Below are 20,091 nucleotides of genomic sequence, written 5' to 3' on the forward strand. Positions count from 1 at the left end.
CTGATTTTCCAGGTTTTACTACATCATTGATTAGCCCACAGGGTGCCTAGGTAACCAGCTCAGGTGTGTCTGATTAAACTCGTAATAAAACCAGGACTGGATCACACTGCTAAGCAACTGGGAGTTTGCATCATCTAGAATTTTAGGATTGAGACATAATGAACAGAATTAACTAATGAACTAATTTTGCTTCCTGAAGTCGGACGAAAGCTGCTGGATGATGTTACCTCGTTAACATATTGAATTACACACCAGCGCTTTGTAGTTTTGCCAGGTACTTAACAAAAAAACTGACAAACTGAAATTTCAAGATCTAACATGAAATACTGCTGTACTGCTATTAAACCTTCCGGGAGACTTTTAGGCGATATCATTTTTGTAGTTTCTTTTGATTACATGATGTTAAATAATAAAAATCTAAAATTATGTTAATATAATTTTTTTTTTTTTAAATTATGTTACAATCCTAAAAATTCTAAGGTGCTGCAAAACTTTGCTGTCGCTGCATTTTTTATTTATTTATTTTTTACATCGACAAGAGTGTTGCAGGGGGGACCGGTTAATTGGTAACACCGCCCTGGTGTACCAGCTGTGCCCTGGATGATTTGCCGACTGAAAAGGGGAAGAAATTCACAGCACCCCCTCCTTCCTGTTCTCCTATTTATCACAACACAGACCCATCTTTCAGAGCCTGTTGAAAACTGTCCCGTCTTTTCCCCTCTGTAGTGAAGTGCCAACGAAGGGTTAAGTCCGAGAGGTTGCCGGAGGCCCCCCCTCATCAAGCGGGCAGCTTTCCCTGCGCCAGTGCTTTCTGTTGGCGTGCTTCTCGCTGTAGCTCTGCGCAGACTCACTAGCTTCCTGCCAAGGCTGCCTTTAACCTCTGCAGTGTTTCTGCTGTTTGGTCTTGCAGTGTGTGTTTGGTTTGGCTAGATCCCTAAAAAAAACCTTTCCCCATAGGAAAAGCATTGCAAAGTGTGATGAAGCACAGTGACAGCCTGGCAAAGCATAGGGAAGCATGGTAAAGCACAGAGAGGTGTGGTAAAGCATAGGGAAGCATGGTAAAGCACAGAGAGGTGTGGTAAAGCATAGGGAAGCATTGTAAAGCACAGAGAGGTGTGGTAAAGCATAGGGAAGCATTGTAAAGCATAGGGAAGCATTGTAAAGCACAGAGAGGTGTGGTAAAGCATAGGGAAGCATTGTAAAGCACAGAGAGGTGTGGTAAAGCATAGGGAAGCATTGTAAAGCACAGAGAGGTGTGGTAAAGCATAGGGAAGCATTGTAAAGCACAGAGAGGTCTGGTAAAGCATAGGGAAGCATTGTAAAGCACAGAGAGGTCTGGTAAAGCATAGGGAAGCATTGTAAAGCACAGAGAGGTCTGGTAAAGCATAGGGAAGCATTGTAAAGCACAGAGAGGTCTGGTAAAGCATAGGGAAGCATTGTAAAGCACAGAGAGGTCTGGTACAGAATATTAATAAACATGGCTCAATTCAATAACACACATCATTGAGCGACTGTTCTTATACAAACAGAGAGTGACGGAGGAAAATCAGAGATGGGAGAGGTGAATATTTTGGTCGTTTTTCACTGCTGGGAGAGTGGAGAACAATAAATAAAACCAAGGTATTGATCCAGCATACCTCAAAACAAACCATCGCTAAAGCCTGTTATATAAACGCTCTTAGTATTACAGCCGTGTGCAAATCTATCAGACCCCCTCCAGAGGCGTCACTCATCTCCTGTCTGTACCTGCCTGCATGAAAACCTGAGCGACTCGCAGAGGCGTGTTCTAAGAACACGGAGACAGTTCTGAGGTTCTGAGTTCCGGTTCTAAAAGGCTGCATTGTCTGCCAGGTCCAGTCTGGGTATGGACAGCAGTGTGTAATCAGCGATGTAGAAACAACAGGCTCTCACGATGGGCGAAAATGTCAGACCGCTTTGCGCTTTAATTAGACATTAAAAAAAAAGTCCTGCATTTTTGCCATGTGTGGCTGCGCGATCCTTTCCTCTTCCTGTTCGAAATGCATGTGTAGCCTATTAAAGCGATCAATTAAAACGAGTCCATCCCTAATTGCCGGTTTTGATGTTCAGTTCCAGCGGTTTGATGTCGCACGCACAGCAGATCAAGACGGCAGAAGCGGTAGGGGCTCTTCCAGTCCGCTGGCACACGGCTGCAGGACGTTTTCTCTGTTCCTGCGGAAGCCGCAGAGTCTCTGGAGATGCCAGATCATCACGCATCCACAGCCTGACAGCTACCGACTCCCAGATAGAAAATTAATTAAAAGATATCCCCGCGTCAAACAGGCTCTTGACAAGAGAGAGCGAGAGAGAGAGAGAGAGACTGCATTAACCCAGACTTCTTAATTACACAGTCCTGCAGCATAACAGCTTTCCAAGTACATTAGTGTGCAAATGTATTAGAACACCCCCATTGCAATGCTTCTCTATGCTTTACCAGACCTCTCTGTGCTTTACAATGCTTCCCTGTGCTTTACCAGACCTCTCTGTGCTTTACAATGCTTCCCTATGCTTTACCACACCTCTCTGTGCTTTACAATGCTTCCCTATGCTTTACCAGACCTCTCTGTGCTTTACAATGCTTCCCTATGCTTTACCACACCTCTCTGTGCTTTACAATGCTTCCCTATGCTTTACCACACCTCTCTGTGCTTTACAATGCTTCCCTATGCTTTACCAGACCTCTCTGTGCTTTACAATGCTTCCCTATGCTTTACCAGACCTCTCTGTGCTTTACAATGCTTCCCTATGCTTTACCAGACCCCTCTGTGCTTTACAATGCTTCCCTATGCTTTACCAGACCTCTCTGTGCTTTACAATGCTTCCCTATGCTTTACCACACCTCTCTGTGCTTTACAATGCTTCCCTATGCTTTACCACATCTCTCTGTGCTTTACAATGCTTCCCTATGCTTTACCAGACCTCTCTGTGCTTTACAATGCTTCCCTATGCTTTACCACACCTCTCTGTGCTTTACAATGCTTCCCTATGCTTTACCACACCTCTCTGTGCTTTACAATGCTTCCCTATGCTTTACCAGACCTCTCTGTGCTTTACAATGCTTCCCTATGCTTTACCAGACCTCTCTGTGCTTTACAATGCTTCCCTATGCTTTACCACACCTCTCTGTGCTTTACAATGCTTCCCTATGCTTTACCAGACCTCTCTGTGCTTTACAATGCTTCCCTATGCTATACTTTGTTTAATGTTATCAGGAAGAAAATAAAACGTATTCTGTAAGATTATCCCGAGAGCTGTATTGAAATTAAGCCCGGCTGGCAGGTGGCAATGCAGGCCGCATTAACGTCGTCAATTATTCATTATTACGTCAGACTCTCCGCTCCTCGCCCGGAAGCCGTCATAATGTTTACAGGGTTGCACGAGCCACTCTGACCTCACGCTGCCGTGCACAGCACGGGGATGATTGACTGGCGGATTGCATTGCATCGCATTGAATGCATATTCCGCTGGGGATTGCTGACTGGAGTAAACTGGGAATCAGTAAGGATAAGTGCGGGTACAAAATAAATTGTAAAATAAAATACAAATTAAATAATAATAATAATAATAATAATAATAATAATAATAATAATAATAATAATAATAACAACAACACAAATAAACGGTTTTTGCATACGAGCCCCCCCCGAGAAATGTCAGTAGCATTTTTGCAGACTTGTCCACAATGAAAAAATAAATTAATTAAAATAAAACATATTGGCTATATTAACGACTTTACAGCACAAGCAATGCATTCGTGTGCATCGTACGTAAAAACACGTCTTCCGCAATGCTGAACCGGCGAACAGCGTTAGTTTAAACCGAGATGAAGAAATTAATTTAAAACCATCGATACATTTCTAACGTGTAGTTTGTTTTTCTGGTTTCAATACTGCGGATCCCGCGACGGGTTTAATTGAAAACGCCACGCCCGTTCCCGAAACAGGCTTGCGTGGATTCCCTGAAGTCTGGTAAACTGTTGTAAATATTTTAATTTAATTTTTTTAAAAAAAGAGATTAAAACTGACAGCCGCGAGGCTTTCCTCTCTTGAAAACATCACGCAACGTTCAAACTGCTTCCACTGCGGCCACCGTACCCGGTTTTACTTCACAGGAGGCAGATTAAAAAGCGTTGAGAAATGTATGTACGTTCAGGATGGTGCGTGGTGGCTTAAACAGACAGGCGCAGAACTAGCTTGTTACGTCAAGAACCGTGCATCACACCGCAGGCAGGATCACAGATTGAAATAGACACGAGTGAAGTTACCATGGCACCACAAGGCTATAAATATACCTCTGATGTTTTGTTTCCAAACACACCTTCCCTTGACGAAGGCGTGTTGAAACACACCAGAACGTGTTTTTTTTTGTGTTTGTTTGTGTGGATAAAATGTAGAAAAGACATTTCTAGATTGGTACGCAATTACGGACTCTACACTCGCATAAACACAATCATTCAAATCGCGCACCGCAAAGCATTCTGGTACCGGTCACCTGTCTCAGGTACCTTCCACAGCAGGACTACACTTACCAGAAGGCATTTGGGGCGCGGGTTCGGTGGGGGGGGGGGGGGGGGGGGGGGCGTGAATTGAAAACACCGCACGGTGCCAAACTGTCCGAATGTACCCGGGTGCCATGGTAACCCTACTCCCGTCGCCTGATCACTTCCTGTTCTGTAGGTCGCATGCACTAAGGCTGTCCAGCACAGCGTTTTATCGGGAGAGCAAAGCAATTGAAAGATGTTTAAGGAATTCTTTTATTTTTAATTTTACTAAGACGTCCAAGATTGTAATGCCTTCGCACAAGGGGGGAGGGGAGAGAGGACCGATGTTACAGAAAGGAAACGAATACAGACACACACACTCCCACGCAGGAACATAAACACTGCCGCATTCAATTACAGACCATTAGAGACTCCCACACACACAGCACAAACACACACAAGCAGGGGCCCGAGAATGCTCACATCATAACCAAAGTCATTGTGTTTATCTTGCTCTTAATTGTATTATTACTTGTAGTGTGATTCTTGAAATGGATTTTTGTTTACGACTGTAAGTCGCCCTGGATAAGAGCGTCTGCTAAGAAATAAATCTATCTATCTATCTGTATATATATATATAGCCTATGCTGGTGAATTACAGTGCCTGTTGTGAGTGGAGGGCGATTAATACAGCAATGAAACGGATTGCATTGACGATTATACAGAATATAGCAGATCTGCTATGTGTGCGTGCTGGCGTGCCTGTGCGTAAACAGGGAGTTTTCAGTTTATCGATTACTTCTCTTCTTCATTATATGCTTATGGAGCACTTCTGTTAAACTACAAACTCACGCTAAAAAGAAATGCAGACCAATTAAACCCTGCATTCCCTATTCTTTTTAAAGGGATGATCCGCAGTATTTTGCCGGGCTTGTGAGGTAAAATAGTCCTTGCTTATAAGCCTATACCTTTACGCACACAATTATAAATAAATACATACATCCGGGGTACCGTGGATGCGTGCATTTGAAGATGGATGCCTATCTGTTGAGGGACACCCAGATATTTAGTAAAATAATAATAATAATAATAATAATAATAATAATAATAATAATAATAATAATAATAATAATGGCAGCGGGGTACAAACGGGAAGCAATTCCAAATTCTCTGTCCCAGAGTGAAAAGCGGACACACAGTAATGTTTAAATTAAAGAACACACACACACACACACACACACACACACACACAATCTCTCTCTCTCTCTCTCACACACACACACACACACACAATCTCTCTCTCTCACACACACACACACACACACACACAATCTCTCTCTCTCTCACACACACACACACACACACACAATCTCTCTCTCTCTCTCACACACACACACACACACACACAATCTCCATCTCTCACACACAATCTCTCTCTCTCACACACACACACACACAATCTCTCTCTCTCACACACACACACACACACAATCTCTCTCTCTCACACACACACACACACACACAATCTCTCTCTCTCACACACACACACACACAATCTCTCTCTCTCTCTCTCTCTCACACACACACACACACAATCTCCATCTCTCTCACACACACAATCTCTCTCTCTCACACACACACAATCTCCATCTCTCTCACACACACAACAAAATTTCTCCTACCATGAGTCGCTGTCTCTGTTTTTTAGCCTTCCGAACGTTATTGATAAACCTTCTGCCCATCTTTTTGGCGTACCAGACCGAAACAAACATGATGATGACTCGAGATTGTGAAAATAATAATAATAATAATAATAATAATAATAATCTGGAGTTATTCCAACTAAAAAACTAAATTAAATTAAATTAATGAAATCACTAAACACAAAAGAAATGGATTGAATACCTCTTCCGGGAATCGGAAGTTACGATTTATCAATAAATAAATTAATTAAAATAAATAAATAAATAAACAAACAAACAAAAAAAAAAACTCTCAGCGTTCCAGCATGGAGTCCGAAGTTCCTTGATTTTTTTGGTGAGAAAGTGGGAGAGACGTTAAGAGACGGGAATTCCGGTAAAGACAAAATTGATCTTCGCTTTTTTTAATCTCCAAAACAAGCAATTTCCCGTCCAGTACACCGATACCAGCCGAGTAAAATAAAAACCACAACGACGCTGTGTGTGAATCTTAATAATAATAATAATAATAATAATAATAATAATAATAATAATAATGATGATGATGGTGATGAACAGTGGTTATTCTAATTTGTCTTTGTTAAATAAATAAAACTAAACTCCCTTATTGTATATCTCTTTCACATTGACTCGCTGCGGAGCTTCTCTCCGCTTCTATAAAACGAGCCGCCTCTTTCCTGTTCGGCTATTTAAAAAAAAAAAAAAAAAAAAAAAAGCCTGACGCGGCCGCTCGCTTTCCTCGCTCGCTCGCTCCTCTCTTTTTAAGTTGTGTTATGTAATTCAGTCGCTTTCTTTAAGGATAGGCGGCGTGTGTGTTTGTGTGTGTGTGTGTGTGTGTGAGAGAGAGAGAGAGAGAGAGAGAGAGAGAGAGCAAGAAGGGAGAGAAAGAAGAGAGGAGAGAAGGAGAGAGAGGAGGGATGGATAGGGAGAGGAGGGAGGGAGAGAGGAGGGATGGATAGGGAGAGAGGAGAGAGAGAGGAGAGAGGAGGGAGGGAGAGAGAGGAGGGATGGATAGGGAGAGAGGAGAGAGAGGAGAGAGGGAGGGAGAGAGAGGAGGGATGGATAGGGAGAGAGGAGAGAGAGGAGGGAGGGAGAGAGGAGGGATGGATAGGGAGAGAGGAGAGAGAGGAGAGAGGAGGGAGGGAGAGAGAGGAGGGATGGATAGGGAGAGAGGAGAGAGAGGAGGGAGGGAGAGAGGAGGGATGGATAGGGAGAGAGGAGAGAGAGGAGGGAGGGAGAGAGAGAGGAGGGAGAGAGAGAGGATTGATGGATAGGGAGAGAGGAGAGAGGAGGGAGGGAGAGAGAGGAGGGAGAGAGAGAGGATTGATGGATAGGGAGAGAGGAGAGAGGAGGGATGGAGAGAGAGGAGGGATGGATAGGGAGAGAGAGGAGGGAGGGACAGAGAGAGGAGGGAGAGAGAGAGAGGATTGATGGATAGGGAGAGAGGAGAGAGGAGGGATGGAGAGAGAGGAGAGAGAGGAGGGAGGGAGAGAGAGGAGGGATGGATAGGGAGAGAGAGGAGGGATGGTGAGAAAGGAGAGAGAGGAGGGAGGGAGAGAGAGGAGGGATGGATAGGGAGAGAGGAGAGGGATGGATAGGGAGAGAGGAGAGAGAGGAGGGAGAGAGGAGAGAGAGGAGGGAGAAGGTGAGAGAGAGAGGAGAGAGAGAGAGGGGGAGAAGAGGCGTTTTTTTAGCAAGCTGGGCCTGGAGGAGAGATGGAGAGATAGAGTGAGAGGAGGAGTGGGAGGATCCGCATAATGTAACAGGATATTTTTTGCAGTGTTTTTTTTAAATATCTACACACACACACACACACTGCTGTGCGAAAGTCTCAGACATGTTGCATTATGAGCATCAATAATTTACTCAACGCGACACTTCAGGAATAGAAAGACAACACATGTTGAATTGACAACAGAGCTGGCAGAAGGCTCACCTTGTGCAATATATTGTATCCCGAAATTCTGTGTAGCCCAACACGGTGTTATAATAAAGGGCATAAATAAGAGACATTCTGGAGACCCGGATGCCCCCCCCCCCGTTACTTTATCCAAATAGATGTTAACCCATACCTTCCCAAACACACACACACACACACACCCCTACAGAAACCATGTTAAACTAACCATTATATGATCATCTGTAAAGATCTTCCTTAGTAAAATCTTACAAAATGTAATAAAGCATGGTAAAGCATAGGGAAGCATTGTAAAGCACAGAGAGGTGTGGTAAAGCATAGGGAAGCATTGTAAAGCACAGAGAGGTGTGGTAAAGCATAGGGAAGCATTGTAAAGCACAGAGAGGTGTGGTAAAGCATAGGGAAGCATTGTAAAGCACAGAGAGGTCTGGTAAAGCACAGGGAAGCATTGTAAAGCACAGAAAAGTGTGGTAAAGCATAGGGAAGCATTGTAAAGGACAGAGAGGTCTGGTAAAGCATAGGGAAGCATTGTAAAGCAGAGAGAGGTCTGGTAAAGCATAGGGAAGCATTGTAAAGCACAGAGAGGTCTGGTAAATCATAGGGAAGCATTGTAAAGGACAGAGAGGTCTGGTAAAGCATAGGGAAGCATTGTAAAGCAGAGAGGTCTGGTAAAGCATAGGGAAGCATTGTAAAGCACAGAGAGGTGTGGTAAATCATAGGGAAGCATTGTAGAGCACAGAGAGGTGTGGTAAAGCATAGGGAAGCATTGTAAAGCACAGAGAGGTTTGGTAAAGCATAGGGAAGCATTGTAAAGCACAGAGAGGTCTGGTAAAGCATAGGGAAGCATTGTAAAGCACAGAGAGGTGTGGTAAAGCATAGGGAAGCATTGTAAAGCACAGAGAGGTGTGGTAAAGCATAGGGAAGCATTGTAAAGCACAGAGAGGTGTGGTAAAGCATAGGGAAGCATTGTAAAGGACAGAGAGGTCTGGTAAAGCATAGGGAAGCATTGTAAAGCACAGAGAGGTCTGGTAAAGCATAGGGAAGCATTGTAAAGCATAGAGAGGTCTGGTAAAGCATATTAAAAAACAAACCATGGCAAACTATGGTAGACTCACAGTATAATCATGTGAACAACAGCAACCATTGCCATGCAGATGCGCAGAGGTAAACCTGAATAAAACAGCACAGAAGATGTTCCTAATTCAGAGATAAAGCAGCCGTTAAGGCATGTGGATGAATTGAGGAATCAGGGAAGACTGCAGCCTCATTAAATGTGCAGAAAGCCTGCCAGCGGCGACGCTGCAATTCAATACAAGGTCAGGCTCAACACGAACATCTGTAATTTTATAAAACGAATAAATGCGGCACCATGCAGAAGGGAGCTGTCAGTCCGATCTGTGTGGCTTTATTAGAATTTTTTATTCGTTTTTGTGTCATCACTTTAAAAAAACAAAAACACCAGGCAGCTAGTTGACGTAAGGATGTTTCATTTCACAGTTTCACTCGACTTTCTGAAGCAAAGTGAGTTCATTCTACAGGGGCGATGTGAAACTTTTAGCCAGAGCTGTACATGACGTAGAGAGTGAATCAGTGAACGACGACGCTGGGAGTTTTGCTAAAAGGATAGTGTCTATTTAGTGACACTATTCGTGTTTTTTCTTTTAAGGCAGGAAATAAATGACCTTTTTGTTTAAAAAAAAAAGAAATAATTGTCAACTTGATTGCTGTCTTGGGTATGCTGTCTTTCTCAGCTAAACCACAACCGAGCAGAGGGAGGCTGTTCAGAGAGTATAAGAGCCTCTCTTTCTCTTTCTCAGCTCCACCAGCACAGAGCAGAGGAAGGCTGTTCAGAGAGTATAAGAGCCTCCCTTTTTCTTTCTCTGCTCCACCAGCACAGAGCAGAGGGAGGCTGTTCAGAGAGTAGAAGAGCCTCCCTTTCTCTTTCTCTGCTCCACCAGCACAGAGCAGAGGGAGGCTGTTCAGAGAGTAGAAGAGCCTCCCTTTCTCTTTCTCTGCTCCACCAGCACAGAGCAGAGGGAGGCTGTTCAGAGAGGATAAGAGCCTAAAGCAAACAGAATTTGACTTTTTTGTTGTTGTTGTCGAAAGAGACAGAAAAAAAAAGTCTTAAATGACCTTTTTAAACACGCTGGCTTTATATTTAAAATCAGTCTGTGAACAGCCAGGACCCAACGGCAGTGAACACAGAGGCCATCTGTCTGCGATTGCAGCGCAGCGGAGCAGAGATCAGAAAGCTGCTATTCCTTCAGGACCCCCTCCTCCGAGCCCGCCACAGACAGCTCGGGAGGCTGGGAGCTTCCGAAACTAACCGTCAATTTCCTCACTGTTAAAATGACTTATACAGTTTCTCTCTACATCATTTGAATAGCTGCAGGAGATTTTCCTAACGTATGTGCCCCCCCCCCCCCCTCTCTGCCCCCTGCCCATAAATAATAATAAAAAGATACTGGCTTTCTGAGCTGCAGAATGGTCGGCTTCCACCTCTTGAGTGATACTCGAGTCGCTCTCAAAAAGTATTTCTTAAGAAGAAGGAAGAGTTTGAACAAACAAGCCCTTGATTCCTGGCGTGCCTCGAGGGGTCAACAGACCCCCCCCCCCCCCCCTCGTTTGAAGAACCCTAAATTAACAGGCACCTGACCGGGCTTTCTGTTCAAATCGTGTGACGATGGTCCCGCCTCCTGCTCCATCTGTCTGTCTCAATATAGTTGAAAGATGCGGATTGGAAGGGATGGGGGGGGAGGAGGGGGGTGGGGGGGAGGGGCTGTATGGGGTCCGGCAGTTAGGATTCCCCAGACAAACTCAAATCCAGGTATTCCTACTGTGAAAGATGTTAAAATGAATGGATTGTTTAGGGTCTCGTTTCTGGTGACACAACTGGGGTAGAATACCGGGGGGTCAGTGTTAAACCGAGACTGTGTGGTTTGATTTCCGGGATGCGCAGTATTCCAGTTCTAGAGTGAAAGTGTGTGTGTGTGTGGGAGGGATGTAGCGATAAGGGGATTAGCCTTTCTCTAACTGCCTGCCTCTTTCCTTCCTTCTCTCTCTCATCTCAGCTCTGTTGCTATGAAACCCATGTTCTTCTGTTGCTGTGACAACGAAAGCTGGCCTGGAGCTGGGGGGGGGGGGGGGGTAGGGGGGTGTAACAGATGCCCCCCTTCCCCTCAGGGTTCAGAAAGAACTGTCATATCCCGTGCCAGACTCTTCCAGTTTTCCAGAACTCAAATACAGTATTACAGAGAGACAGCTAAAGCCACTGTGGCAGTACGTGGGTTTTGACGTAGCAATATGCTGACACCTAGTGGTGACTTTAGGTTACTACAGCCCCTGCAGCAGCTTGCATTTAATTGAAATGAAATCGCCATCATCAGTGTGATTGAAACTAGAAGAGACTGAGTCAAACAGACCAGCGTTTGGGCTCTAGTGCCTTCATCAGTGTGATTGAAACTAGAAGAGACTGGGTCAAACAGACCAGCGTTTGGGCTCCAGTGCCTTCATCAGCGTTATTGAAACTAAACTGAGTCAAGCAGACCAGCGTTTGGGCTCTAGTGCCTTCATCAGTGTTATTGAAACTAAACTGAGTCAAGCAGACCAGCGTTTGGGCTCCAGTGCCTTCATCAGTGTTATTGAAACTAAACTGAGTCAAGCAGACCAGCGTTTGGGCTCCAGTGCCTTCATCAGCGTTACTGAAACTAAACTGAGTCAAGCAGACCAGCGTTTGGGCTCCAGTGCCTTCATCAGTGTTACTGAAACTAAACTGAGTCAAGCAGACCAGCGTTTGGGCTCTAGTGCCTTCATCAGTGTTATTGAAACTAAACTGAGTCAAGCAGACCAGCGTTTGGGCTCTAGTGCCTTCATCAGTGTTATTGAAACTAAACTGAGTCAAGCAGACCAGCGTTTGGGCTCCAGTGCCTTCATCAGTGTTATTGAAACTAAACTGAGTCAAGCAGACCAGCGTTTGGGCTCCAGTGCCTTCATCAGTGTTATTGAAACTAAACTGAGTCAAGCAGACCAGCGTTTGGGCTCTAGTGCCTTCATCAGTGTTATTGAAACTAAACTGAATCAAGCAGACCAGCGTTTGGGCTCCAGTGCCTTCATCAGTGTTATTGAAACTAAACTGAGTCAAGCAGACCAGCGTTTGGGCTCCAGTGCCTTCATCAGTGTTATTGAAACTAAACCGAGTCAAGCAGACCAGCGTTTGGGCTCTAGTGCCTTCATCAGCGTTACTGAAACTAAACTGAGTCAAGCAGACCAGCGTTTGGGCTCTAGTGCCTTCATCAGCGTTATTGAAACTAAACTGAGTCAAGCAGACCAGCGTTTGGGCTCTAGTGCCTTCATCAGCATTATTGAAACTAAACTGAGTCAAGCAGACCAGCGTTTGGGCTCTAGTGCCTTCATCAGTGTTATTGAAACTAAACTGATTCAAGCAGACCAGCGTTTGGGCTCTAGTGCCTTCATCAGCGTTATTGAAACTAAACTGATTCAAGCAGACCAGCGTTTGGGCTCTAGTGCCTTCATCAGCGTTATTGAAACTAAACTGAGTCAAGCAGACCAGCGTTTGGGCTCCAGTGCCTTCATCAGTGTTATTGAAACTAAACTGAGTCAAATTAATACTGTATTGCTTGCTGGTCAACTACAAATCCCAAGTCCCCAACAAAAATAGGGAGCCACTTTTTAAAAATTGCTCTCAAAATAACCCAAAATTATGTACATTTGAACACATGAACCACAAGCACAGCGCTGCCACACTTACCTTGAATAATGCAGACGAACATGTAGATCTTCAATACAATTCAAAAACACACGCACGCACGCACGTGACTAAAGTCACTTTTGCACGATTCTCTACGCTTCTAATGCTTAGATCTTTATTTGTCTCGTTTACTAAACTGTCCCAGCAAAAACCAATGCTTCTGAAAAGACTCCTCAAAGCTAATTGTGCGGAAATGAGGCTGGGGGGTAAGGGGGAAGCGCTTCAGTGTTACACACGGCTCTGGTGCATAATGCTTCGCTGCACAGTGCAACGTCAATATGCTTCCCCACCTCCGTGACCCGAGCACAGTCACTAACAACGCGGGCCATTTGAAGCGGTCTTTTTATAACAACGCAAGCACATGGAAGCCCTTATAAACAGCGTCTTAAAAAAAAAAAAACCGTACAAACTGGGTTCAGCAATAGCGCCTTCAGGTCACTGTGTGTAACATTGTAACCACGTGGAGCTTCCTGTGTATCTATAACGCAGCGTGTATGTCATTCACAAACTCCACAGAGTTCACACACAAACTGGGCTTGGGGGGCGGTCCCGCGGTTAAGTAAGGGGGTTCAAACGCACAATGACAGGATGCCTGCCGTATCTCCCTTTAAAAAGAAAAATGCCTTTAAAAAGATGACACGATCCTTCAAAAGGCGAGGCACTGCAAATAACGCTACTTCCACGCGTGTTCACAGACAAAGCACACGTGGACACGGACTTACCAGTGTTGAAGCGGCGGATGTATACAGCGGGGTGTGGCCACCAGAAAGTAGTTCCGGCTGCAAAAAAAAAAAAAAAGCGGGAGTGAGCCGCGTGCTTTTCGGAGGGTGAAAGGGGCAGGTTTATTCCAGCAAGCGGTTCTGTATAATAACGTATAGTGACGTCAGATACTTCAAATCTTGCCTTCAGTAATGTATGAACGCTGATCACTGCAGCCTGTCCATAGAACTTAATCTAACCTGCACTACCGACAGAGGCCACCAGAGGTCGCCTTTGTCCCAAACTGACTTGCAAGTGGATCCAGAGCGTGTCTGGTAGCGTCTGGTGTTCGGCAGCGCTATTAAAGCGTTCGGTTTCTCAGAGAAGGTAGGAATGGGTATTAAAAGGGTCAGAAGCATCTCAGGGAGTTAAAAAAAAAAACAAAACACTTATTTTATTGTTTTTTGAATCATTCTGAGTGATGTTAAGGTATTCCAGTCTATACATCTGACTTTACCTAGCTTTGGGCTTTGCAATGTAATTCCAATCCAGTCTAGTCTAGTTATATTAAACTGCAGTTACGATGCAGGGATGGAAATGAGATTACGATTGCATAGGGGATCCCAGTCCTGGTTTCACTGCGATTTTAATAATAAGACACACCTGAGCCTGTTAGCTAGACACACTGGGGACTGATCAAGCTGGTATTAAAACCTGGACTGGGTGACACTGCTGTGCAGCAGGAGTCTGGTTTCCCTCCCTCGCATTGGAGACCTATAGCAGCCTATGGAGATGCAGAGGAGGTTGGATTCTAGGGGTCGTTTTGTGGCCTCTTACCTTCATGGGGGAGATGTGCGAGTGGGAGACGTATCCGTGCACGTTCTCGATCTGGGATAGGTTCTTCTCGGACACGTGAACCAGCTCCGGAGCCTTCCCCTGATTGGTTAGGTGGGTAGGACTGTGTTCCAAAGGGGGCGTGTCTTCATCTTGGTAACGGTATTTCTGCAAGAGAACGATAATCACGCCCAGATCAACATGCCGTGTTTAAAACCGTAAGATTAAAGCCTTTAAATATATATATATATATAAGTTCTTGCATGTGCAAAGACAGGATTTATGACGCACACAAAGTATTAATATTTTATCATTTCTTTATTGCATTTTTCCTAAATGTGCCTTCATCAGGATAGTGCCGACATTTGTGCTGAAGATAATGATAGACTTTCTGAAGAATGCACCTGCAGCACAATACGATCTCTCTCTCTCTCTCTGCGTTTGTTTTTTATTTCTCACAACAGCTAGTAGTCGTTTTGAATTGTTTTTAAATTTCCCACAGCAATGAGTAGTGGTTTTTTTTCCGCCACAGAAGTTAGTAGTAATTTTTGATTTTTTAAAAAAATTTCTCACAGCAGCTATCCTAGCAAAGTACTCAAACAAAAATCACAACTTATGACTTTGCCAACTCAAAAATTGTAATGTTTTAGCAGCTCACTTTCCTCTCTCTCTCTCCTCTGTCTCTCTCTGTGTGTCTCTCTCTCCTCTGTCTCTCTCCTCTGTCTCTCTCTCTCACTCTCTCTGTGTCTCTGTCTGTCTCTCTCTCCTCTGTCTCTCTCTCACTCTCTCTGTGTCTCTCTCTCTCTCTCTCGATTTCAATTTTGATTTAGAATGTATCAGATTCATAAATAACACACAGCTTGTGTTCCTGTGTGTTGAATTGCTGGTTCATTTGTATTTGTTTACGTTTGACAGGTGATTCTGCGTGCTTGTTTAGAGGAAAATGTTTTTTTTGACGTGCAGCCTCTTTGAATGAGCTGATAAACTGCCTGAATTAGGAATGGTCGTTTACATTGCTGGAACTCGGTTCAATGATTTTGGCAATTAACACGTCCAATTAATAGAAATTTAAAAAGGGATTTAAAAAAAAAAAAACGTCTCCTGGGCAAAAGAAACAAGATTAAGACAAACACGTTGCCGAGGAAGTCTCTTATACACTCTGAACAGCCTCCCTCTGCTCTGTGCTGGTGGAGCAGAGAAAGAGAAAGGGAGGCTCTTCTACTCTCTGAACAGCCTCCCTCTGCTCTGTGCTGGTGGAGCAGAGAAAGAGAAAGGGAGGCTCTTCTACTCTCTGAACAGCCTCCCTCTGCTCTGTGCTGGTGGAGCAGAGAAAGAGAAAGGGAGGCTCTTCTACTCTCTGAACAGCCTCCCTCTGCTCTGTGCTGGTGTTAATAAACCTGAATATTAAGTATCCAACCAGCGTCCCTTCACCTTTTAATGAAATCTCGACGGGGCGGGAGCACAAACGAAATAAACACGTCACTGAAACAATAAACATTGCTCTGAAGTTTTTATTTGGCCGCGGATGCGTTTGTTTTATTTCTACGAAGAAAGTTGATCGATTTTCTATTTAGGCAATTACCAGCCCCCCCCCCCCCCCCCCCCGGAAAGCGCGGTGCATTGTGGGATGGCTGTAATGAAAACCGAACACACACACACACACACACACACACAGAGAGAGCAACAAAGGCGTGGGTCAGATCGTTGAAACCGACTAGAGAGTTTGGAAAGGCGACAGGCAGTTTGATTTATGGCTGCCTGTTTTGCTGCCTAATTAAAGGTGATTCGATATCCCCACCGCCTCGCTGGCCAACGCTTCCCCCCGGCTCTGCTATTCATCACCCAGGTGTAATACACGAGCGCCCGCTGTACCCCTAAACAGCTCCTAAACTCTCTCTCTCTCACACACACTATGAGGCTCTAATGACTGTTTCTACAGCTCAGTATATTCCCCAGTTGGAATAAGCCTTAGGCAGCGAATTTAACCAACTTGACTTATTAAAAAAATAAATAAACAGGAGGGGGGGGGGCGGAAGGACATAAAGAAATAATCAACCCCCCCACCCCCCGCACAATAACTTGTTTATGAAACGCAACTCCAGAAGATAAATGGTCCCCTTTACATAATTCATATTGTTGTGTTTTTAAAATACCTAATGAGGTGAAGCCAAGAGAGAGAGACAGAGAGAAGAGAGAGAGACACAGAGAGAGAGAGACACAGAGAGAGAGAGAGAGACAGAGAGAAGATAGAGAGACACAGAGAGAGAGAGAGAGAGAGAGGAGAGACAGAGAAGAGAGAGACACAGAGAGAGAGGAGAGACACAGAGAGAGAGACAGAGAAGGGAGAGAGAGAGACACAGAGAGACACAGAGAGAGACAGAGAGAAGGGAGAGAGAGAGAGACAGAGAGAAGGGAGAGAGAGAGGAGAGACACAGAGAGAGACAGAGAGAGACAGAGAGAAGGGAGAGAGACACAGAGAGAGACACACAGAGAGACAGAGAGAGAGAGACAGAGAGAGAGAGACAGAGAGAGAGAGACAGAGAGAGAGAGACACAGAGACAGAGAGAGGAGAGAGAGAGAGGGGGAGAGAGAGAGGAGTGTGCAGACAGTAAACGTCAAGCTGTCATGATTCAAGCGACGCGATGACGTCTGTTTATGTCTTTCCCAGTTAATTGTTGAGCTCAAAAGTGCAACTTCAACGTCTCGGTGTGTCAAGGGACAGAACCAAGATAAAATACAAGAATCACTGCAGCCACTGTTTTTGCAGAGTCAGTGAATATTAAAACATTCCAGGCAGAGTCCAGGATGTATTATCTACCAATTTTTTTTTTTTTTTAATCTAAAGCGAGCCAAGAGACGGTGGGTTGCTCAGCTTATAAATGTTTAATGATTTCTGCCAAGGATTCGGCAATTAAAAACTTGGCTTGCATTTCATTAAAGAGTTTCAATGCCAAGACATGGGGGACCCCAATGCATGAGCTACAGAGACACGCACCCCACACTCACTCAGGCAAAAAATGCGGCCCTGTTTCCACTCCCCCCGTTTCCAGTTCCCAGTTCCCAGTTCCCTTGCAATTTTTTTTTTTTTTTTAATCAATCCTCTGTGATAGAATACCATTCCATTTAGTAGACCCTGGTGTTGATGCGGCAAGACCACCTGGTATTGCGTCACATGACTTGAATCAGAGTGAAATGACGTCATATTGAACCGTACCGTTTCACAGGCAGCTTCCTGAACTCCATAGAGTCCACACAAACTTTTTTTTTTTCTTTTTCTAAAGATTTCTAATGCAATTTACAAGCGGATAATTCAGAGAAGCAAAAAACAGAAAGGAACTTGATCCAAAGCGACTGATTTAATTAATTTCTTTTTTTTTTTTAAATTTCAGGAACAGCAGCTTGAAACCTGGTTCCAGGAGACCGCCGGGAGACCTAGTTTGAGGTTTGCTGTATCAAACCCGCCCCAAGTCTCCCTGCCCGGTTTGCCGCGCAGTCTCCTGAACCCACATTCCACCCCACAGGGCGTGGTGGGGGCGGGGAGTCTGACGGTGCTGTTAGCCCCCGGCAGGTGGTTTGGGGGTGTCGCGTGTGTGACTCCCCCCTGCACACCACGCGGCCGTGCCTTTACCAGGGGAGACCCTCGGGGACCCCTGCGCTCCCCTGACTGTGTGACTCCCCCCTGCACACCACGCGGACGTGCCTTTACCAGGGGAGACCCTCGGGGACCCCTGCGCTCCCCTAACTGTGTGACTCCCCCCTGCACACCACGCGGACGTGCCTTTACCAGGGGAGACCCTCGGGGACCCCTGCGCTCCCCTGACTGTGTGACTCCCCCCTGCACACCACGCGGCTGTGCCTTTACCAGGGGAGACCCTCTGGGACCCCTGCGCTCCCCTGACTGTGTGACTCCCCCCTGCGCACCACGCGGCCGTGCCTTTACCAGAGGAGACCCTCAGGGAAACCTGCGCTCCCCTGACTGTGCGACTCCCCCCTGCACACCACGCGGACGTGCCTTTACCAGGGGAGACCCTCGGGGACCCCTGCGCTCCCCTGACTGTGCGACTCCCCCCTGCACACCACGCGGCCGTGCCTTTACCAGGGGAGACCATGAGGGGGCCCTGTGCAATCATGCTTCTTTGGATGAGAGCCAGTGCATTATCGTTCTGTAAGAGACAGGGAACGGCACAGCGTGACATCATTAGTTTTTGCACACCTCCTCTCTTCTCTCTGCAATATCTTCCGATCTGATCTTAACAAATGGCTGGAAATCAATGCAAAGGCTGGAGGTGAGCAAGACGGAAAGGCGCGGGGAGGGAGAGCGAGATCGTGTTTCTGGAATTCAATGTCATAAGAGGTGAGGCTTCGCTGAGGTAGTCTGTTCAGTGGATCAGGGTGACAAAGGGAGGCAATGTGGTTTGGCCCAACTACAGCCTTAAGCAAGTTACTCAAGGGAGGAGAATGCTTGAGGCGGCAAAACCGACAGCCTTGCCAGTCAAATAAATAAATTTAAAAATCACAGCGGCGAGGTTCTTTAACCCATTAAATACCAAATTCATTTTTCTTTGAAAAAAAAATAAAAAAATCAGAACCCATGCTGCGTTTATGTAATTTGATACATTCTAAAAATCAATCCGTTGCAGAAAAAAAATGGAATCCGACAGACTGCTGCATCCTGTTTTGAGGACACTCGTGTAACAGCGGTCATGAGAAACACCAAATACTGTACAGGGCTGGAAATGAGGCTCCCGTTGCATAGCGGTTTGATCCAGTCCTGGTTTTGTTACCAGTTTAATAATCAGACACACCTGAGCTTGTTACCTAGACACACTGGGGGCTGATCAAGCTGGTAGTAAAACCTGGACTGGATGATTATAAGGAGTCTTATAATCTAATCTATAATGTCTCATTATTCCTCCCCCCCACCCCAGGTCAGAAGAACTGAAGGTTCAGTCGAAAGTGAAAAATGATGTACTGTGAGTCGAAATCTATTCCCAGGAAAGAGGAGATATTAATACCAGAGCTTTTTGTTTTAAAATATTATGAAGCGAAAGAGGCTTTGTGATGCTGAGCGATGAGGATCAAATCATAAACCCATCACTTTAAAACACTACTGCGCTCTCAGAGAGAAAACACAACAACAGCAGCAAACAAACTCAAACAAAACAACAAACCCATAGCAGGAAAATCTGTAAGATAATACCGGGCTTCTGGGGGCTGTGTGTGTGTGTGTGTGTGTGTGTGTGTGAGTGTGAGAGAGCGAGTGTGTGTGTGCGCGCGTGTGTGTGTGTGTGTGTGAGAGCGAGTGTGTGTGTGTGTGTGTGTGTGTGTGCGCGTGTGTGTGTGTGCGTGTGTGTTTAATAAAGTAAATTAAATTTCGATCCCTCAAACTTATTAAAAATGAAGAAAAAAAAGATAGCGCTGACCAACATTTTAAAACGTGTTACCTCGTCTGAATTTTAGCTGCACTGTTGTGTCTGTGTGTGTCAGTGTGCGTCAGTGTGTGTGTGTGAGAGCGAGTGTGTGTGTCAGTGTGTGTGTGTGAGAGCGAGTGTGTGTGTATCTCAGTGTCAGTGTGTGTCTCAGTGTGTGTGTGTGAGAGTGAGTGTGTATATCAGTGTATGCATGTGTGTGTATCAGTATGTGTATCTCAGTGTGTGTGTCTCTGTCTCTCAGT

General features: G+C 45.2%; 1 protein-coding gene across 1 annotated transcript in view; it reads right to left on the reverse strand.

Moving 5' to 3' along the window:
- LOC117404608 (disks large homolog 4) overlaps positions 1-20,091 on the reverse strand; it is a 58,029-nt gene that overhangs the window by 16,920 nt on the left and 21,018 nt on the right. Inside the window, 2 exon segments of the mRNA XM_059019884.1 lie at positions 13,607-13,663; positions 14,421-14,585. Of these exon segments, the coding sequence (XP_058875867.1) occupies positions 13,607-13,663; positions 14,421-14,585 (222 nt within the window).

This window comes from Acipenser ruthenus, unplaced genomic scaffold, assembly GCF_902713425.1.
Source record: "Acipenser ruthenus unplaced genomic scaffold, fAciRut3.2 maternal haplotype, whole genome shotgun sequence".
In the NCBI taxonomy this organism is placed as follows: domain Eukaryota; kingdom Metazoa; phylum Chordata; class Actinopteri; order Acipenseriformes; family Acipenseridae; genus Acipenser; species Acipenser ruthenus.